Source organism: Protopterus annectens, chromosome 10.part0 (assembly GCF_019279795.1).
Source record: "Protopterus annectens isolate FY-2018-M chromosome 10.part0, PAN1.0, whole genome shotgun sequence".
NCBI lineage: Eukaryota > Metazoa > Chordata > Ceratodontiformes > Protopteridae > Protopterus > Protopterus annectens.
Genome location: NC_056744.1, coordinates 635,812,698 through 635,836,027, shown reverse-complemented (window position 1 = coordinate 635,836,027; position 23,330 = coordinate 635,812,698). Strand labels below are relative to the sequence as shown.

At 39.2% G+C, this 23,330-nt stretch overlaps 1 protein-coding gene across 2 annotated transcripts in view; it reads left to right on the top strand.

Moving 5' to 3' along the window:
- GLIS1 (GLIS family zinc finger 1) overlaps positions 1–23,330 on the top strand; it is a 1,802,806-nt gene that overhangs the window by 783,407 nt on the left and 996,069 nt on the right. For both annotated transcript variants that reach the window (XM_044085458.1, XM_044085459.1), the window contains one exon: positions 16,612–16,795. In XM_044085458.1, the coding sequence (XP_043941393.1) occupies positions 16,612–16,795 (184 nt within the window). The remainder of the gene's footprint in view (positions 1–16,611; positions 16,796–23,330) is intronic.

The following is a 23,330-nucleotide window of genomic DNA, read 5'->3' as shown; positions in this document are numbered from 1 at the left end:
GATGGTGCAGTTAAAATCAAAAGGCGTTTATTGGAACAGATACCATGTTGTACAATGTTTGTTTATTTTCATGAGGCCGTCTTTTCCCGACAGGAAACAAAAAAAAAGCAGAAGCTGTGGATTGTTAAACTATTTCACTAAAATGTGCAAAAATGAAAGGAGGAAAAGGGAGGCAGGAGACAGACAAGTGACTGTCACAAATAAAATTGTTTCCTGTATTGTCACTGACTCATACGAGTCCGTGTAATAGAAACAATGTTTTGTGAATGTTGCTGATGTGTATACAGTGAAAAGTGTTTCTGTGGAAAATACTGACTAGAGCAGTGTTGCTAGTAAAATAATGACTTAATCAATATACTGAAAATTAATGGCAACAGTATTAATGTTTACCCCTAATACAGGTGCTGAATATAACAGGAAGTGCTTGTAGAGATTTTGGCTTGAAAGACACTGAAGGAGGGGGGGTCTAAAATATGGGTCAGAAAGATATATGGTTTGTTTACAAGAACTAATCTTGCAGTCATTTATTTCAAATTGTGTCACTGCAATAACCAAATAACCAGATATTTTGATTAGCTTGTGAAGAGTTGGGTATGATTAAACATACACATCCAGTATGCAACTACAGCCTAAGAGCACCAGACAGCATAATGTAGTTAGTGCAGTCAGACAAGACAAATACATTTGTGAAGTTAAATGACTGCAAATTCAAGCAGTACAAAAACTTCATATTCATGCAGGAAGAGTTTGTCAGTTTGCAAAGACAGTAGTTTGCTTGCTCATGGTTAACCATCTATGAATTTATGAGTATATTAATTTGTGAGTCGATGTATTTATGAATCAGTTCATGCATTCAGATATTAAACTGGATGGATGAAATCTGTATGGTTGCATGGCAAGCCAATTCAACTCCTTGGATAAATAGTATGCCGACAGTAGTTAAACCAGATAAGATCAGAGTATGCCTTTATCTACATGGTGTGAATAACACAATTCTAAGGTAAAACTACACATTGAAGCCAGCTGAAGAAATTCATGAGTGTACAGATTCATAAGTTTGTTAAACAAACTTAAGGCCTCCTGATCATTGAGGAGCATGATGCCTCCGGTCCCATGTTGAAACTTGTGGTTGCACATGTAAACATCCAGTTCCTTTTTAAAGGTAAGTTTGATAAGATGAGTTTAAATTTGAGAGGAATTTACTTCGTACGTGCAGGGGTTTTCAGATATGAAGTTGTCATATTTCATATACATCCTCTTGTGCTCAAATCATCACAGCGGCATTCTAAGTAAAGTGCTTGAAAGGTTAAGAGATCCATTAATGCTCTGTATGTTAGGCAGAGGCCTCCTTTATTTAATTATGTATGTATGTATTTATTTATTTATTTATTAATATTTGATTACTGTGAAAGTCCAACTAGTTAGAAGCCCGTTTTTAGTGGAAGCCCGGGGAGAAAAGCACCAAATTATTACAAAACAAAAGAACAATAATTTTGCAATCTTCAAAAATAAAACAAAACATCTGCAGGTTAAATAATTATAACAAATTAGTGGTAATATAAAAACATTGGTTAAGAATAGATACAAGTTCTATGACACTTATTTAACATTTATAGAAATTGTAGACAGTTTGTAGTGAAATTAAAGGTAAGTTTGTGTAATACAAACAGGATTTGCAGTATGAAGTGAAGGGAAGAATAGGCTTATGGTATATTTAGAGAAAAAGTCAGGGGAAAATCATTTTAAGTAAGGAAGTAAGTGAAGAAGGGAGAGTAAGGTGGTATAATGAATGAAAAGGTATTTGTTAACATTAAGGATATAGTTTAGCTTGGTTTTGAGCAAGGACAGAGACAGATTTTAGCTAGGAAGTCTTTCAGAATGGTTTGTAAAGATGAAAGGGAAGGTATTAATCTGATGGATACAGGTAAGGAGTTCCAGACTTTAGCAACTTTGTATGAGTACAGACAATGCCCACCAGATATGAAAGGTTTGGGGACAGGAGTTTTTGGTCATTGGATCACCATGACCAACTGGGAACATAATTGTGTATAATGGGTTTTAGTGCTGGACAGGCAGATGGATGCTAGATACTTTTTATAGGTGGTAACAAGCTGTGTATGTGTTAGTTGATGAGGCGGTTCTAACCAATTTAGGCTTTGTAGTACTATACGGTGGAAGGTTCTGAAAGGGTATTTTCTGGAAATTTAGCAACTTTGTTATAACATTGTTTAAGTTTTAATTTTTGTGAAGCCTGGAGATTAGTAAGGATGGGAGTACCTTAAAGAAGTGTGGCAAGGAGATAAGTAGTGGCAAATATAGTTTTAGTTGCATTGGTGAGAAAGTTTTTGGTAAAGCATCTGTATTTTTTGCTGCATTTTTCTTATGCAATTTTGTATATGCAGGTCGAATGTAAGCTTATCATCCACTATCACCCTCTAATAATTTGCTATGAGAAGTGACTTCAATGGTTGTATTACCAAGAGAGAGGACTTTAAATTTTGTTTTTTCATGAGAGAGAGATGTGGGGAAAAAAGAAATAGTTTGGTCTGTTTTAAAGAAAAAAGAAATAGTTTTGTAATGGTCTGTTTTAAATTGAGCCTGAGAAGTGAGTTATGAAGTCATGTTTCAGTGGCTGTTAAAGATTCCTGAGTCATTTTTTTGAGGTGTACCATGTTGTCAGCTGTGGAAATGAGAGTGGAATCATCTGTATATTGTATTAGGGAGGCCTTTTGTATGGATGTATAGAGGGTGTTGGTGAAAATGTTAAAGAGCAGGAGACCAAGGATAGAGCCTTGTGGCACACCTGTGATGATTGAGAGGTAAGAAGAGAATGTGGAGTGCCATTTTACTGACTGATACCTATTGGACAGGTGGGTTTTGAACCACAGAAGGGTGACCTGAGAGAGACACCTAGTGAGGACATTTGAAGTAGATGTTTGCTGTGACAACTGTATCAAAGGCTTTAGATAAGTCCAGACAATAACCACAGAAAGGTGACCTGAAAGAGACACCTGGTGAGGACATTTGAAGTAGATGTTTGCTGTGACAACTGTATCAAAGGCTTTCGATAAGTCTAGATATAAGGAAGAGAATAGTTTGCCATTATCTCTAGCTTTATTGCCAGTATCTATACAAGTTAGAAGGGCAGTGTAGTACTATGGGAAGGATGGAAGCCATGTTGTGTAGGGGATAGGAGTTTTAAGTATTTTGGTGACTGGAGATACGATTGCCAGAGATCTAAAGTTATTAATGTCTGTTGAATTTCCTCCTTTGTGCAGAGGGATAATGTGTGACTTTTTCCAGAGTGAGGGAATATATAAGGATTGAGACAGGATGGGCAATGCTATTGGCTGCTATTTTTAGGTACTCACTTCAAAGGTCATCAACTGAAGATGAGCACAGTTTAAGTTTGTATAAGAGTAGTTTTATGTAGGATGTGTGCACAGGTTTGAAGGTGAAAGTGGATTTGGTGATATGTGGCTGTTGGGCGAGATTGGGATTAGATGTTGAGAAATCCTTGGTTAGAGATGCTATACTGTCTACAAAATAAGAGTTTAACTTTATTGCAGTTTTGAGTGGTGAGTTACTGGGAGAGCAGTTTGGGTTGAATTTTTGGTCAGGATGTAAGATCTCTTTAATGAATGTACACATTTTATTAGGGTTGTATATAATATTATTCTTAAAGTTATTATAATATAGTTTTTTGTCTTAATTTATTTATTTTTAGTACGATTGTAAAGCTTTCTAAATTTTTCAAGATACAGAGGTATTATGTATTTTTTGCCATTCTTTCCATGGTTTTTCTCTATTGTACATTCGCATTTAACTCTTTTTGGATAGCCACGTTGCATTATTTGTTTTTAGTCTCTTCTTCCTAGGAGGTTCAAGTCTATTTATAATATTTAGAAATTTTGTGTTGAATTCATTTACAGCTGCATTTAATGGGATGATTTTTAGGAAGTTCCAATTAATATGTAATAGTGTAGTAATGAACATTTCTGGGTTAAGCCCTGAAAGATTGCATGTTATTTTTATAAATATGCTATTTAACTGGCTGCGTGAGATGTCTGGTCATATAGATTGGGAGATGATCACTAAAAAAGTCTAACATTGTACCTGCGGTGGTATACTTACTAGGGTCGGACACTAGAATTCAGTCTAATAGGGAATTTGATGTCTTGCTATAATGTGTGGGGCTATTAATTAGTTATGTGAAACCATATACATTCATGGTAGATACAGAGGTGTTAGAGTTTATGTTGTTCCCATCATCTAGTAGTATTTTTTCTTGTGGAAATGTTATGGCTATCCAATGTAGGATATCTTCCAGTATAGCTGTGTTGTCACCAGGAAGGATGTAAAGGACAGTAATACATATTTGTTTATAATTGTTCATTTTGAATAAAGCAATAAGAAGCTTTGCTGAAGTGAATGTTGGTATTGGTTTGCTGTAAAGGAAAATGTGATAGGTATTTGGAAATAATTTCATCAGCTTTCCTCTCTTTATGGTTATTATGGATGAGTCATTTTACTGGGATTAACACAAGTTTCAGTTACTGCAAGAATGTCAGGCTTATATTGGGTAATCCAGGGATGTAGTTCAGCAGGTTTATTTCTTATGTGTCTAGCATTTATTGCAGCAAAAATTAGATCACCATTGCTGGGGACTGGCTGTTGCTGGGTTAGAGAAGAGTGTGGGAGAGAATTATCTTTGTATTCATTGTGATAGGTGGGGACAGGAGTAGGGTTTATATCTCCTCCTAGAAAGATTTTAATATATTGGGTAATTATGCATACTTGTTGTTGGAGATGATTCTTGCAGTTAATTCTGTTTTGCTTTGAGTTGAAGTGCAGTTAATCACTCTATATTTGGAATAAAGGTGAGTGGCAATATTAAATAGGTTTGGTGCAATGTGTGGAAAGTTTATACAGGAAGTATGGATAAGTGGTTGGGACAATAATGGAGAGATGTTGGGACATTATTAGGCCATAGTAGGAGGAGAAGAAGAGGGGATAAGCTGAAGAGTCGCATAATTAAGTACAGGAATCTGTATTTTCTAGATGTCAGGTAATGGGGAAGTAGAAATGAAGAATGAAACAAGAAGTTGCAGGGCAGTAGGAGATTCAGTGATGATGGAGGGTAAGTAAAGAGAGATATATTTTCTATAAAAGAAGAGAGTTAGGTTGCTCTGGTATCTATCTTCTCTGCTATGAAAGGCTAGAGTATAATGATGAAGTTAAAATAAGAATAAATGAGGGTTTATTTGAAAAAAAAGTTAAATATACAATGTGGAATAGACAGGTACTATTGGGAAAGGTTGTGAGTTTGAATGTATATTAGAGCAAAGCAATATGGGAGTGAGAAAGATAGTAGGGAATGGGGCTAAAAATTAAATTGAGATAGGGAAGTAGGAAGCAGGAAACAGAACTGTATGCACAGAAGTATTAAGTTAATTTGATGAAGGTTTCTGAATAAGAGTCAGAAGTGAAATGTGTATGTAGGAAGTATAATGTTAAAGTAAGCGAGTGTGCCTGAGAATTGGGGTTAGGGTAGAGGAGCAAGGCTGAGTGGAGCAGGCTTCCCAACCCCTCAGGTCAAATTATAACTGACAGCAACCAGTTTATAGCAGTACAGAGCAATTAAGAAAGAGACACAAAGTAAAACAGGGTTACTGTCATTTCCTGAGGCTAAATAATAGGCATAAACAGTATAGTCTACTGGTCAAGAAGAAAAGGACAGTGGCCATCTTAGTAAGAGGTCCTTAGAGTACACATATTTTTTTACAAAGACATTCAATCACAGAGCAGTATTTGTATGATTAATAGATGGCGACGTTCTTTATGATAAATGTGCTTACATTATACAATGACAAAATTCTCAGTAACCTTGTAGGATGGTTTATATTAAATCAGCGAACGCTTAAAAAAGTGAACGCTGATTTATCGACCCCATGTAAGCGAAAGCTTACAATCCCAAACACTTGGAACAGCGATTTTTTCCCAGGGAAAAAAATGCTGTTCCACAAAAAATAAATAAAAACTTCAAAATATTACATAAAGTGGGGGGCTGTGCCCCCCCACAGCCCCCCTACTTAAATATACCAACTCTGAGATCGCACTACAGTGAGGAAAACGGCAAAGTAACGGAGGCGGCCAAGTGATTTCATTCCCAGGGAAAGAAATCTCTTATATGCCGTTTTGCTATTTTGCTGTTTCATGCTTTCAAGTTCAATCAAGGCGCATTCAAAGGATTGCATCTTCGATTATATGATAGGAACCCTTGTAGGAATAGGGCCTTGTGGCAGAACTCCTGCAGTAATGAGGTCAGATGTAATGACTGCAGTCTCTTTAATAAAAGAAAGAGAAAAACTCTACTAAACTGTAATATTATATTGAGGCAATAAAGTTAGTACTTATTATACAAAAAAGAGATGGAGGAAGGACCACTGTAAGTCAGAGCAAGAGAATGTTGGGGAAATATAAGAGCAGAGTGATGGTAAGAAAGTGTATGAATGTATGATCAAAGTAGTTTTAGCAGGAAATATACTGATAGAGAACCACGGTAATGCAGTGTAAATGTACAGCTTATCAAGCAAATTATCAAAAATGGCACTACACTGATGAACACAGTATAAAACCACCACTTGGAGAACATTCATGGGATTAACCAGTATGTTTTATATATGTACCAGAACACCAGCAACTCATATTACATACATATTTGTTAAAGGGAAACATGTTCAGCATACATAAAGCTTAATCTATCTGAATGAAATTGTTACAAATATAACACACTACCAAAGTCTTTTCACTGTTGTACACAGTCTTAGAACAGACAGAAATATAACAACATATGGCACATACCTGATCTACGACGGAAGATAGTGAGTGATTGTAAGAGCAGCCAACACTGAGGAATGTATTTAGCAATACATTCTACTACAATGACCATCCCACCCTCAGATCAAATAATAACTGAGATGAAGGTAATTGGATAGGATACTAACAAATGAGAGAGTTTTGCTTTAGTCTTCAGCTGTAAGACTCTCTTTGAAGTTCTTCAAGTCTGATCAAGATGCAACTTGTACCCGCTTCAGTTGCATCAGGTGACGTGATTATTCTATAACTGGTTTGATAAGAGCTGTACAGAGGTGTCAGTTACCTCTCTGGCATGTCTCTGAACTCTGAGGGGATTAGGTATGCAACTGAATATACTGTTTGGATTGTTGAGACTATATGGGTATCAAATAAAAGGTCATCATCTGTAAGTTCTTTTACAAGTTTGCCAACTTTTTGGTGCTTCTCATGCGTAGTGTGTAAGTATGTTTTTATTTTCTGCTGCTAAATGGCAAAATGCAACATTTTTGGCATTGAAGCCAATATTATTTCTCCTATATAATTTGTATGTAATGTTAAGTGATGTTAAAAAGGAAATTGTGTCAGTGGAGCTAAGGATAATTCTTCTAAATTTTCAGTCATGTAAATATATGGTGAGCCAGAAAATGGAGTCAATTTTGCTATCTTGAGTAAAGGATGCCAAAAAGGAGTAGCCCCGAAGCAGAACCAAGAGAGACTCTACTGGTGACAGGTCAGAGAATAGGACTCCTCCTATTCGGATCTGTTGTATACAACCACACATCCAGTTGTGGACCCAAATTATGGTTTTATCTACCTTTAGATCCCTGAGTTTTATATAATTCTTATCATGAGTGCTACTGTTTTTTTTTTTTTTTTTTTATCAAGAGTGATATAAGATGCACAAACGGATAATCCTTCATACAAGGTGGCAATCACATTCTCAAAAAATTATGAGGTTAAGCACACAAGATACTTTTGTTGACATGGGCTGAGTCAGGTCATGCAGTGAGTTTTTTTTTCTGCTTGTCTGAATAAAATTCCTATGATACTTGTGAGAATGTGTGGTAGATAATTATTGGGGTGTGTGGAATTGGACCGCAGCATGTTGTATCAGGTTATCAGAGATGTAGCCAAGTTTTTTAATTCTCTATTAAGAATGTGTAAGGGTTATACTGAACTATTTTTACCTGTGCAAATTTGGCCTCTTGGTATCTTTGGAATGATGCCTGGACCCATAAAACTGATATTTCTGGCCTAACTACAGCTATATGTGACAATTTCAGATGTAATTTCAGGTGTAGCTGTGTTTCATGGAGGAACAGTTGATAAATTTCCCCCATGGCATGAAAGTTGCTCTAAATCTGTATGTGTTATATGCAGTAGCTATATCTGTTAGCTCTGTTATGGTAATATCAAGCACACTACAGTTTTATTTCCCTTCTTTTTTTGGATATAATTGTAGAAAGTCTTATAATTGTCACATATTTTGAAGGCAGGCTTTACCTTGGATTATGCTTTATTTATTTTTAATGTTTTAGTGAGTGCTTTTTGGATTGTGTAGACCTTAGTTTTGTTGCTTTGGGTTGGTTAAAATTTGAAAACTTAAACACTTCTTATTCTGGTTTAATAATTGATTTTGTGTCTCTATCATTTAGTTTTGTTGCAGAATTTCCTACTACATTTATGCTTCACAGGGATGAATTTATCAAAAAAATTTTTTGAAGTGTTGTAGACTCCCAGCAAAATGGTTGAGGGCACCAGTTGTTTCTGTCTGCAAAATTCTGAAAGATAACATATATGGACATGTCACACATTTGTTTCTGGTAAGAAAGAAAAAGGTGTGAGACAACACTTAGCTTAGCACAGCTGGCAGCCATGTTTGTCAGGATGATGTTTAATATATTTTTTCCACTGCTGAAATTTTTACTATTTGTTTGAGATTAAACTTTATGAAGGTATGGTAGCTTTGTACCTGATTACTGGTTGAAACATAGCTCTCCCAGTCAGTGAAGGGATAATTTATGACACTGATTAGAAAAGTGTTATGAAGGGTTCTAAGCTTATTAAGGAAGTGATCATGACCTGCGGTAACATGGTGGGGATCTGATAACATGTTACAGAGTTGTAGTTCATGATGTTTTTTGAGTCCTGTTTGTGGAGTACTTCAGGCTCATAATCTGATTTTGTAATCATTCTTTTAAAAGCTTGACTTATGGGAAGGATTATTTTACCTCCTTCTTGCTAGGCCAGACTGAATGGAAAGCACTGTAACAAAGTGTTTTTAGAATAGAGGACAGCTCATTGCACACGTCTCTGTGCAGTACCAGGAAATTTTCACTATTATGACATTTGATGATATGGGGATAGAAAATCTAGTAGATGACATGTTAAATCGTGTTATGACTGTCCTTGCATTTAAGCTGACGATGGAGAAACAAAGTCTGCAGAAAGTACAGCTGTGTAAATAAACTTACTGTAACAGTAGATGTTAGAGTTATCACTGCTGCAGTAGCTTTAACTATATCCTGCCAAGGATATTCAGCTGGCCAGCTTCCAAAGATCCAGGGTACCTTCAATTCCCCCAAACCATCGAGCAGCTCAACCTGGGTTGACTAAAAAGACAGGTTTGGTGCCAAGCCCTTCAGAGCTTTCATTCCAACAGAGAAGGAGGCTGAGTCCTGAAAGGACAATGGTTTGAACAGCAAAAAATAAGTATTCACACCTCGGCATAAACAACACAACAAAAAGCAAGGGGAGTGGAAGGAGAGAGTGGCTATTGCAGCAGTGATCATTTGAACATCTAATGTTATGGTAAGTTTCCTTATATAGCTGTATTATGTTCATCATATTGATTACTGCAGTAGCCTTACCTATAAGGGTAGGTTACCCTGACTTACTACATTTGGGAGGTGGAAGGGAAAGGGTCAAGGATCCCCTGGAGAATGGTTCTAGCAAAGCCTGATCTAGACCCAGAGAAGGAATCAGCTTGTAATGCCTTATAAATATATATATAGAGGACCAAGTTGGTGCTTATAGAATACATTTAGAATCCATAACTTTCAAAAAGTCATAGATGAAGCCAAGGCCCTGGTAGACTGGGCTTGACCCGGCCTGAAATAGTTTTGTTGTGGTGACTATAACAAAAGGTAATAGCCTGAGACAACTATTTGGAAGTAGTCTGTTTTGAAATGGGTTGTCCCTTCTTCTTACCTACACAGGAATTTAATAACTGATCCAAAGCTCTGAAAGATTTAGTTCTGTCAAGGTAGTACCTGGACTGTTTGTGGACATCCATGGCATAAAGTATCCTTTCTCCCTAATTTTTAGGTTCAGGAATGAAAATGGGGAGATGGATAGTGTGGCTTAAAGTAAACATCATATCACTTCAGGCATAAAAGAAGGATTAATTCTGAAAGAAATCCTGTCTCTGTGGAAAATGGGGCAGGGTTCACTCACCACAAGAGCTTGAAACTCAGGTACTTCCCAGAGGTCAGAGCAATTCGGAAAACACTATTCCATGTTAAGAACCTCAATTCAGCCAGATTAAGTGGTTCAAATTGAGCAAGTGTTAACTTCTCCAACTCAAAATGAAGATCCCAAGTGGGGAGAGTACTATTTTTCTTCAAGGCCTCTTATGCAAAACCCCATTTCAAAAACATTTTGGCATGAGACTGCATTGAAAGTGGAGTATACATGGGCAGACATGCTAAAATGGCCAATAAATGAACCCTGATAGAGGAATAAGAAAAGCCATAGGATAGTAACACACACAAATATTGTTAAGCCAAGAACAAATAGCCCTGAATGGGTGCTGGTTATATTGTTGGCACCAAAAAGAAAACCTTTTCAATTTGCAAATATATGATTTTCTAGTAGCATGTCTCCATTAGTACCTGCTGCACTAAACAGGTGCCTAAAGGGAATTAAGAGCCTGTCATACAGGCAATGAGTTGAAGTTGATCAGGATAGGGGGTATCCGAACCCCTGATCTTGTTTGAGTAGATCTATTCTGTGAGGAAGCTTGTGGTAATTACTCCTAGCCATTTTCAGAAGAAGAGAGAAACACATTGTCTGGGCCAAAAGGGAGTCACAACAACAATCTTGGTGGATTCCTTCTGAAGTACCCTGGATATCAGTGGAGAAATATACAGGAACATTCTTGTCCAAGGATGGGAAAAAACATCTGTCTTCCAGGCCTTATTGCATGGCGTTCTAGAGCAGAATATTTTCAGCTGATGGCTTGGAGGGGGGCAAAGAAGACTACTTGAGTAACTCATCACAGATGGATCAAATAGTGGATGCACACCAATCTACTTTTCATTTGTGAAGGCCTGCTCAACTTATATGTCACACAATTTTGCCCTGAAGGAATATAGGATACCTGTAGGTTAAGGGTGTGCTGTGAAGCTATATCCCAAAGGCTACATGGCTAATCTGGAAAGGGGATATGACCTGGTCCCCCTTGCATGTTGATATACCACATGACTGCTGTATTATCTGTAACAAGAAGAGGTTCAGGAGACCAAAGATGATTCTGAGAGTTGAGTACCTTGATCAGGGAAAGCACCTCTTTTATATTTATGTGCTTGAGTCTGTCATTGGCGTCCCACACACCCTGCACACTCCTTTCTAAAATTGCTCCCCAAACAAAGTCTGATTCATCTGTGGTGACTGACTGCTTTGAAGCAGGGAGGGTGATGTGAAGATCTGGATTTAGGGAAATTTCCTATTTCCACCAAGTGATTTCTCTTCTGACAAATTCCATTACTGAGATTTGAAAAGACAATGCATGTTGGTGCTTGGACAAAAGAAATTTCCAATACCATTGTATGTTTCTCATGTGGAATTTTGCCAAGGATATCATGAGAATCAGAGATGCTATGATATCCAAAATCCTGAGGTATTCCCTTGCAGTGACTGAAGTCTGAGTGGAAGACCTTAGAAACAGATTTAGATATAGTTCCATTTTTTCCTGAGTAAAGCTCTTTGCTCTGAGTTGTCTAGCTGAAACCTCGGGAACACAATATCTGTAGGAGTTAAAAAAGACTTTTGAATGTTCTTTTGGAATTCAGTTTGTGTAAGAGATTTCTCATCCAAGTGAGAGATTCGTGACGCTTCAAAAAAAGACTCAGCAAAGATAAGCAATTATTCTAAATATGGAAGAATGTGGATACCCTGTAGCCTGCAATGAATTTAACTGAAACTAGACACTTTGTAAATACTGGTGGTTTAGTGGATAATCCAAAGGGTAATGTAGAAAACTGATAGTGTGATCCAGACACACAAAAACTTAAAAAATACATGAAGTCTGGATGAATAGGGATGTGATGATAAGCATCTTTTAAATCTAGTGTCACCAGGAATCTTGAATGATGAAAAAGAGGTAACAGGTTGTGAACTGATACCATTTTGTATTTGGACACTATCACAGAGAGAAGTGTAGCTGGTTCAACCAGCTTCCTACACTGGTACTATTAACCAGTGCCCCACCCCCTCAGTTCTTCAAGTAAAGAGTAAAAAAAGCACTTCATTTTAATAAGCCGATCGATGCATTATAAGCGATCGGCTTCTTACAGTTAGATTTATCCCCCTCCCCCCACTCTTCCATTGAAGACCGAAAAAAAGGACATTCCTTCTACTGGCACACCAACCAGGTGTCCAGATGCATAACATGCCGCCCCCATCCCAGCCATTCAGGTCCCATTTCTGTGCCCTGCCCCCAACCCTCTTTCAAGATATTTAATTAAAAACAATACTTTGTTCTTCTTTTAAGCTGTAGCAAACTGTTTGTTACAAATGTAGCAAACAGTTGCTAGAGTTTAGACCCTTCCTGCACAGCACAGGGTGCTACAGCATTTATACTTTAGTTAAAATAAATAAATAAAACCTCTCCTTTTTAAACTGTTGCAAACTGCTTGCTACAAATGTAACAGTTGCAATAGTTTATACCCCGCCTGCAAGGAGTGCTACAGTGCTTATAGTTTAGTTAAAAAAAAAATCTCCTTTCTAAATGGTAGCAAACTGCTTGCTACAAATGTAGCAAACAGTTGTTAGAGTTTAGACCCTTCATGCACAGAGCACTACAGTGTTTATGCTTTAATTGAAAAAAAAAATCTCCTTTTAAACTGTAGCAAACTGCTTGCTACAAATGTAACAAACAGTTGCTGCAGTTTATACCCTGCCTGCACGGAGTGCTATGGTGCTCATGTTTTAGTTTAAAAAAATTTTTCTTTTTAAACTGTGGCAAACTGCTTGCTATAAATGATGCTACAGTTTATACTGTGCCTATATGGCGTGCAGGTTTTAGGTAAAAAAAAAATAATTATTATAATTATTTTTTTTACTTTTAAACTGTAGCAAACTGCATGCTACAACATAGCAAGCAGTCTGCTACACTTTAGACCACACATGAAATCTACAGTGCTCAGGTTTGACCATAAATGCAATAATATCAGACACCGCAGTGGTAGTGTTATTGCCTCACAGCAAGAGGTTGTCCGGTTTGATTCTTGGCTGGAGTGCCTTCTGTTCAGAGTCTGCATATCCTCCTTCTGTTTGTGTGGGTTTCCTCTGAGTGCTCCAGTTTCCTCACATGTTTCAAAGACATGCATCTGGAGTGTTTCTCCCTGGGACTCTGCTAAAAATTGGCTTCATTCCCAGTCGGACTTTCTCGGTAAACAAATGTTAAGTAAATTAATCAGCTTTTAAAAGCCAGTATTGCATTAAAGAAAGATTGTGATTGGCTGTATAGTACGGTACAGTATATGCAAGCGTGAGTGTGGAGAGAAAGTTGAAGAGAGTAGTGGGATTTACTTTTAGAAAGTAAATGGGTAATTTGGAGTGAAGTAGATAGAGATAGGGTAATTAAGAAAGATGAATTTGGTCTCGGGCAGTAGTTTGGGCAGCCTGTTGAGAGAATTGGGGATAATACAAATATGATGTATCTGCCAGGATCGATACATGGGCAGATCCATATAGTTGATAGGTGGGATTTTAGTAGTTTTTTGACCTGAAATATGTTAGGGTTGGATATCAAGTGGAAGGCTATTCCAGCTTTTGGAGACACTCCAGGAGTGGAGGGATTCTGCAGCATGGCTTTTGCATTTTGTCATATCTAGTAATGCCTTATTGTTAGAGGGAAGGGTCCTCTTATTTGAGTAGGGAGCCAGTGGGTTCTTTAGGGCTGGAGTTTTTGCAGGATGGTTTATTATTTGGTGGGCCATTTTGAGCTGGTTGAATTTTAGCAATGTGGGGAGTTCAAGCCATGAGAGTTTTCTGAGAGATTGGCAGTGGTAGGATCTGTAGTTAGCGCCTGTTGCAAATTTTGCTATTTTATTGTAACAGGTTTCAAGTTTTGTTAAATCTGACTTTCTTAGGTTGGTAAGGATAGAGGAAGCATAAAGTAGGGTTGAGGTAAGGTGGGTTCTATCAATAGTAGCTCTGGTGTCTGCTGTGAGGTATTGTTTACTTCTGTAGAGGTACCCCTAGTTTTTGTGAACTTTTTTTATAGACTGGGCAATATGAATGTCAAATAGCATATTCTGGTCAATGGTGACCCCTAGCAACTTAGTATTAGGAACTGGGGTTATGATGGTGATATTAACTGAGGTGATCTTGAATGCAGGAGGGGTGTTAAGGGCTCTAGATTGGTGAAATAGGATTTGTTTAGTTTTTGGGGGGTTCAGTATTAGTTGAGCATTGGTTAGCCATGCTTTTATAGCTGTAAATGCCTGTTGTGTTATTTGTTCTAGTTGCTGGAGGGTAGGAGCAGCACATATAAGGGTTGAGTTGTCTGCATACTGTATAACTGTGGTGTCACTTGTAGCTGTATTGAGTTTGTTTGTGAAGATTGTGAAGAGAAGTGGGCCAAGGATAGAATCTTGTGGGACTCCCAAGGATATGGGCAGAAGAGGGGAGAGAATTTGTTGCCATAATACTGCTTGTTGATGGCCATCCAGATAGTCCTGAAACCAGGCTATTGATGACTGGCTGAGGTTCAGGTCAGCTAGGACATCTAAGAGTTTGGTATGGGATATATTGTCAAATGCCTTTGACAGATCGAGGAAAGTAGGGACACTAGATTACCTTCACTTCGGAGCTGGTTTATGGTACTGGTAAAACTCATTAATGCTGTGTAAGTGCTATGATTAGGGCAGAATCCATGTTGTGTGGGTGTTAGTAGATTGTTAGTTAATAGATATTCTAGCAGTTGCGTATGAATGCACTTTTCCAAGATTTTAGAAAGGGGAGAGAGAATGGCTATGAAACAGTAGTTAGAAATATCTGCTGAGTTGCCACCTTTATGGAGAGGGATTATGTGGGCAATTTTCCATAGTGTAGGTATTTTATTTTCTGCGATAGAGTGGTTGATTAGGATGGTGATTAATGGCAGCAGTAGCTTCCCCAGGATTCAGCATAACATTTTGACTTAACAGGGAAGCCTTTCCTGTTCCCTTTCCCAGGATCAAAAAAAGTGGCTCTCCTTTGCCCACGGTGGGGACCCCAACAGCTGCAGTAGACATGGCTAACCCCCAGTCTGTAGTGGCTGTAGGAGATACACCAGAGGGATCTGGGGCAAAAGATGAGCAGTCTGAGGAACAAGCCATGGGCAAAGCAGAATCACCCACCTGTGACTAAGGCAAATTGCTAGGCTGCTGTGGTGTCAAAGGCTGTTTGCTTAACTTTTTTTTTGAGGGTGGAAGAAGGACCGACTGTGGGACCAGTAGTTTGTTCTATGGTGGAGCTGAAATTGATGTCTCTTTACGGGGGAAAACAAGTAGCAAAAGCCAGTAAAAATTTAAAGTCTTTAAAAGTCACTTTTTCACATGAAAACACAGTAAAAAGCACATTAAAACACCTTACCTGCCCCCAAAAGTAAAATAAACACAATTTCTCCATGGAAAAAATGGTTTTCAATTAATGTAAACCACTTTTAAACTAACAGGAAAAAGTGTACTCCCATTTAAAAGTACAGTTAATTCTCATGACTGTCCATTAAAACAAAAACTTCTAGGGTAAAAATAACTTTACTAAATAGGAAAGTACAATAAAACAATATTGTTTTAATGTGGAAGGTTTTCCCCAAAGGAACTTATCTTCCAAGTAAAGGAACAGTGCAGTGTGTCCCCATAGTCTAGTGGTAAGGCATTGACCTCTGAGCAGTAGTTATGCAAGTTTGAAACTGTTGTGTCCTAACTTTCCAATTCAAGTGTAACTTGGACAATTAGATGAGGAACAGGAAATTCATCCCTGGCTTGGCACCTGTGTCTCTAATGGACATGGGCAGCCTGTAAATGGTGCATCTCCCAGGCCCCTGCTTATAAATGTCTCATCTCCCAAGCCCCGACTTACACGTATCAAGGGTACCAGAACCTTTCAGAAATGTGGGATGCATGGCTTGGCTTAAAAATGCCCCTGTGGTCATTAGCCTAGTAAACACCTATGAACCTAAACCTATGAACAAGTATATTGTTGATCCTTGAAAGCACAGAGGAGCACTTTCTTCGACAGCATGAAAGCTCTGAAGGGCTTGGTTCACAAACCTGTGTGTTTAGTCAGTTTAGCTCATCTTGACTGATGGTTTGGGTGCATGGAAGTGTTTTGGGTGTTATATCCACGGCAGGATATAAGCCATGTAACTAAGGCTACTGCAGCAGTGATCAGTACGTTGACCATCATAACTTATTCTGGTTATTATCTTTACTGCTTTATCTTGCAGCTGTAATCACTTTACTGTATTGATTCTCTTCACAGCCAATGGTCTCTACAGCTCGTGTCGTGCTGTTTCAGAGAAGAAAAACATGATGGATGTAGGAATGACGGCCAGATCTCTAATATCGTGTAGACCGAATACAAGCATTTCTTCAGATAACCTTACAACCAGAGGTCACACCTCACCACAGCCTGGACAGCTGAACACTGCACATTCAGACAACAGGTAAACCTCGCATGAATAAAACATACAATTCCTTATAATGCATTTGCAGTAGAATGGTTTGCTACTTGACTTGTGTGAAGTGATAGCCTCAAACAGCCTTATTTTATAGGTTGATAGGTTCATAGGTAGGTACTAGGCTATCGGCCCTGGGGCCTATACAAGCCCAGCCAAAAAGGTACCCCGGCTTTTGACACCAAAGAAAATTATTTTCCTGTGCCACTGTCGAGCAGAGCCACAGAGGTGATTCCTGGGGTGAATTTCCTATTTCCCATCCAATCATCAAGATTTTTCTTGAAGAGTGCTAATGAGGAGCTTTGTTTGATATTGATAGGTAGTTTATTCCAGAGTATGGGAAGTCTCTGGGATAGGAATCTATCCCTCCGGCATGTTCTGTTTATTGTGGTGACATGGTTTAGGTTCCTAGAGTGTGTAGCTCGGAGGGATTGGGATTTCTTTAAGTGGAGCATGTCCAACAGCTCTGGGTTTGACATAGCTTTGTATGTTAGACAGAGATCACCTCTGAGTAGGCGATATGCGACGGAGTAAAGCTAGTGTTTTTTGAGATGGTCTGTGTAGGGCATCTGTTTGAGGCCAGTAATCCTCTTTGTGAGGTATTTCTGTGGCCTTTCCAGTTGTTGTAGATGTCTTGTGAGGTACATACCAAAAGAGGCATTGTACTCTATAATGGGTCTAATGAGTGATGAGTAAAGGGGAACAATGACCTCTTTTTTTCTGGATGAGAAACCTTTTGTGATGAGATGTGCCATGTAGAAGGATTTCCTGACTACTGTGGCAATGTAATTATCAAAGGAGAGACTACTGTCCACCTGTGTCCTAAGGTCTCTTATCACACTTTCGGTGTTAACTATACTACCGCCTATGTTGTAGTTCATGGGTACAGAGTTTTTACCAAAGGGGATGACAATGCACTTTTAGGCACTGAGCTTGAGGCCATGGCTTTGACACCAGGCATCTGTCTCATTGAGGCCCTTTTGTAGGATGTCCACATCGTTAAGAGTTTTGATCATGGCTCCTAGTTTACAGTCATCTACAAACTTCATTAGCCAAAGACCTCCTGTGTTAGCCTGTACTTCAGAGAAGTAGATACCAAACAGGAGAGGACCCAGGAGTGAACCCTGTGGTACTCCACTTGTCACTGGTCTGAAGTCGGATTTGGAGTCTGCTACTTTCACAGTGTGGGTTCTGTCAGTGAGTCAGTTGGCAACCCATCTTGTGACATAGTTTAGTGAGTTTATGTATAATTCCAGAGTGGGGAATGGCGTCGAAAGCCTTGGCAAAATCTAGATAGGCTGTGTGAACCACCTTATCCTTGTCTATGGCTTTGGTGACTGCTTCAAAGAAGTCTGTCAGGTTTAGGAGACATGATCTGCCTTTTACAAACCCAAACTGGGTGGGGTCCAGAGTTTGGAGATTATCAATGTCTTTGTTTGTAAGTTCCATGATGATACATTCCATGGCCTTGCAGACCAGGCTTGTCTGGCTAATGGGGCGGTAGTTCCCAGGGTCCATGGTGGCCCCCCCTTGTGGAGTGGGATAACCGTCACTGTGCGCCATTCAGCAGGCACAAAGCCTGAGGTGAGGCTATGCTTGAACATGGTACATAGGTGGGGTGCCAGTTTGTTCTGTAGTTCATGATGAACACAGCCTGGGATGTTGTCTGGTCCCATGGATGCTGTGTTCTTGGCTTTGGAGAGTGTGGTTTTTACCTGTGCAGCCATGATTACAGGAACATTGCATTCTTCCGGTATAGAGATGGGCTCTTTAAGGGGTGAGAGGGGGGTAAAGTTAGCACTGAACCTATCTGCCAGGATGTTGACAATATCAGTTGGGTCTGTATATTTAGTGCCATTGTGCTGTAACTCAGAGCAGATCTGAGTGTTGCCATTGAGATTCTTGACATAGCTATAGAATGCTTTGTGGTTGTCTTTAGAATCAGTGGCGATTTTGTTTTCGTAACTAGCTTTGGAGGATTTTATCAGGGATCGCAACTTCTTGCTGAGGCTGACCAGGGAGCTCCTCCACTCATGGGATTTTACTCTCTTTTGCAACAGTTTCTTCCTTCTGTTGTACAGTTTGTTTATGGCAGGGGACCACCAGATTGGTTTCCTTTTTTGGAGGATAGAGTCTTGGTTCTGTTTGGGGTAGCACGATCCATGCACTCATGTAAGTGCTTATAAAGTGCAATTGTGTAGGATTCAGTAGTCGTAACTATATTGTCCATCTGCATCGGTGTTATGAAGTTCACCACTTCTGTTTTAAGAAGCATGAAGTTGGCTTTGGAGAAATGTTTTACCATGGTTTCCTTAATGGGGGTTGAGGGCAGGATGTGGATATCTAGGGTAATTAGCTTATGGTCGGATCGGACCAATGAGGCGTTGACTTCAGGTGTGGAACAACGGTCACTCATGTTGGTAATGACTAGATCTAGGATATTGTTGCCCCTGGTGGGGGCGTGGATAAGTTGATCCAGGGCATTGGAGTTTATGAATTCCAGAAAGCATTGAGCAAAGGAGTTGGTACATGGGGTCATTGAAATCGCCCATTATTAGGGTGTTTGGTTGAACCCTCATATTTTCCAGTACATCAAGAAAAGAGGAGTGGGCATCCTGGGGTATGGTGGGTGATCTGTAGCAAGCTACAATTTGGATTGCAGTTTTGCCCAGAGTTAGTTGCAATTGGATAACCTCGGTTGCATTATGTTGAGCAACTAGCCTGGAGGTGTGGATATCCTTAATGAATATGGATACACCTCCACCTTTGGTGTTCCGGTCCAGGTTAGATGGCTAAAAAGTCTGGTATGAGTTATAGCCTGGTAGTGCAGGAGTGCTCCCTGGAGCCTTGAACCAGGTCTCAGTCACTGCACATATATCGAAGTTCTCCATTTTAAGGAGTGTCTCGAGTGAGTGCATTTTGATATTTAGACTTCTAAAATTGAGTAGTATCACCCTCAGTTTTTGCTTGCCTGTTCCTGTTATGGTGGTGAATTTGTCATTTGAACCTTGCCTAAAAAAGGCACTATAGGGGCGGAAAGAACCTTAGCCAGTATCCGGAATTCCAGGGGTGACAGGTGCAGGCCATCTCTGTCAAAGCTTCGTGGTCTGTCGACCATGTCATCCCAGGCAGACAGATACTGGATCCCTTTAGAATGGCAACAGAAGCTTAGCCAATTGTTGAAGTCAATCATTTTGTCCTTGTACTGCGGCATCATTCTGGGTGATGGCAGACTGCTACTCAGGGCTAGGGTCATACCTGCCTGGGCTACAAGATCAGAGAGCTCTTCCATGTCTCTTTTCATGTAGTCCAGGAAGGTACGTCTCAGGTCATTCATACCAACATGGAGAATGACCAAGTCATATTTGTACTTGTGGAGTGAACTGAGTGCGTGGGTTATGTGGTGGATCCTGGCACCCAACAGGCAGCTGACAGTAACCTTCTCCTTGTTTAGCCTGGTGAGTGGGACATCAGTGTGCCTGACTATAGAGTTACCTATGACTAGTGTGTTGGGTACATTGTTTTGCCTTATTGGCTGTGGTTGAGTGGCACACTGAGTCTGTGGGCTATGTGTCATTTGGCTTGTGTTGGGGGGTGGAGTTTGCTTGCATTTCTGCTTTGGAGGTCTCTGTTGCTTGAGCAGATTATTATTGAGAGCCTCCGTGAATGTTTTTGTGTTTCTATGTGTGGATTTTGGTGGTGTAGATTTAGTGAGACTATGTGATGAGTGTAGTGTGGTGCAAGTGTTTACCTTCTCCTCTTGACTGTCAAGTTCAGTCTTGATTGGAGAGAGCTTTACCTCCAGTTTGGCTAGATAAGTGCATCTCTCACAGGTTGTAGTGTTGGGTGGTTGGAGGAAAGGGTTGTCTGTGTACATGAGGCAATATCTACATTGCCCCAAGATGCCCAGATTCATCAGATAGACAGGAGAGAATACTGGGAGCTGACCCTTGGACATGCCTGAATAAAAAACTATTTTCCTCTAGATAAGTGAGGAAAGTGAGTACAAGAGCTGTTTTTCTCTAAGCAAGTGAGGAAAGTAAGTACCAAAACTGTTTTCCTCTAGGTAATGAGGAAGGTTGAGTGCTGTAGTAATTAGTAGATTATTTAGTGCTTACAAGTTCTGAACAAGTGCTGATCACGAATAAGAAAATTCAAGTGCTAAAACTAAGAATCTGTATCTGGGCTAAACTAGTTACAGGAAAGGGGGGAAAAGTACAAATGCGGGCTTTTAAATCAGAAAGTTGAGAGAGATGGAAAAAACTGCCCAAACTGCCAATAACTACAATTTCTGGGCCAGGACTACTCCTTATGTGGTAGATAGGTTACCTAGTGCTTACCACTCCTACTGATAAGCTAGAAGGCTTCCCTCCAACACAGAAAGCTTGGGGGGGGGGGGCTCAGAAGCTTACATACAGTCCTCGATACAGCAAATCTGAATCTGGACTACACTAGTTACAGGAAAGGTATATATATATATGTATATATATATATATACATATATATATATATATATATATATACATATATATATATATATATATATACATATATATATATATATATATATATATATCTACACACATACACACACACACACAGAAAAGTAGCTAAAACAGCAGTAAAAACAATTCAAATGCACTGCAAGCTAGCACACTTCAGTATGTAACAATGTTAGACCAAACAGTTTAAAAAATGCAATTAAATTAAAAATGACTAAAAACAAGTGCAGAAGGAGTCTGTTAGGTAGAATGAGGTAAAGAGATGGAACTGGGGGGAGTGTCCCAGATCAAATCTACAGTGGGGGCGGGCAAATGCAAAAGCCTCCAAATTTAAACAACACAAGAATAGGGAGGGTGAATATGGGAAAACCAACACCTTCAGCAGAGATATGAAAAACTGTACAGTGAAGCAAAAATAACAGTGCACAACTCTGAAGTCAGCCAGCAATGATATAAAATTAGTCAAACAACAATTACCAGTACACAACTCTGAAGTGCCAGAAAAATATTCTCAGCTCTGTATATCTCCAGATAGTTTGAAGAGCACTCTGTCAGGACACAGGAAGGCTCCAGCAATGATATGCAGACTTTTACTAAGAGGGTCTAATTTTATGCAATCATCATCAGACATATTCTATTCTTGTCAGATCTTTGTTTTTTCTTCTGAATGGTTGCCAGACTCCTTCCATGGGTCTATGTATCTTAGACAGACACACTTATCTTATGTTAGAGATTCATTGTCTCTTTATTATTCTACTTTTAATAGGCATCACCTTTCAACTTACATGGACAGCAGATTACGCAGTCATGGAGTGTTGCAGGAGGGTCTATATTATAACCATGAACTATCAAATGATCGAATGTTGTTATATCGAACTCAAAAGTTCGATTTCACAACACATCGAACTACCAGAACAGCGATTTTTTTCCCCAGGGAAGAAAGTCGCTGTTCCCAAAAAAAAAACAAACAAAAAAACACACTCCCCACAACCCCGCTACTTAAATATACCAACTCCGAGATCGCACTACAGTGCCGAAAATGGCAAAGTGACGGAAGCGGTCAAGCGACTTCTTTCCCAGGGAAAGAATTTGCTTGTATGCCGCTTTGTCATTTTGCATTTTCGACATTTGAAGTTCGACCAAGACGCATTCAACAAAATGTGCCTTCGGTCTTCTGATAGAAACCTTTGCAGGATTAGCATAAAATATAAGTAATAATGTGGGCAGATTCCCTGGATTGATATTGCTATGTCAGTCATTATGTGATGTTTGGTGCTGGCCTTTTTACTTGTCTTATTCCCTGCTTTTAAACTTGTCTTATGATCTTATGATTTTTCTGGGTTTCATGTACCTTCAAATCCTTTTCTTCTTACTTCAGTGACCTTACATGCTATTTGCTGAATTATATGAAATTACTAAACATTCTGAAAAAGATAGCTGCTAATATCCCCCCTTCTCATAACACACACACACACACACACACACACACACACACACACACACACACACACACACACACACACACACACACACACACACACGTGTGGATGCACAGAAATGCAAGATGCAGCCCCCTCCCCAAAACTACAGAACAGAACAGGCAGGCATGCACACACACACACGCACACACACACACACACACACACACACACACACACACACACACACACACACACACACACACACACACACACACACACACACACACACACACACACGCACACACACACACACACACACACTCAAACAGAAAGTCACACTGCTTGAGAAAAAAGCCCTCAGATGTTCTTTGTCATTCAGAGTGGCCTCCTTAAGGGGTACCTGTTGTGTATTTGATATTCTCTTAGAGGTGAAACATAATGGCCAGTACTGTAAAGCAAATTGAGAATATGACATGCTGCATAGCCATGTGCTGAATGTAAATATGATAACTGTAGTCTTCAGAACATTATTTAGATCACATAAAATAAAACAAGGTAACATGCTTTGCCAGAAAAATAATACAAATACTAAAGTAAAAC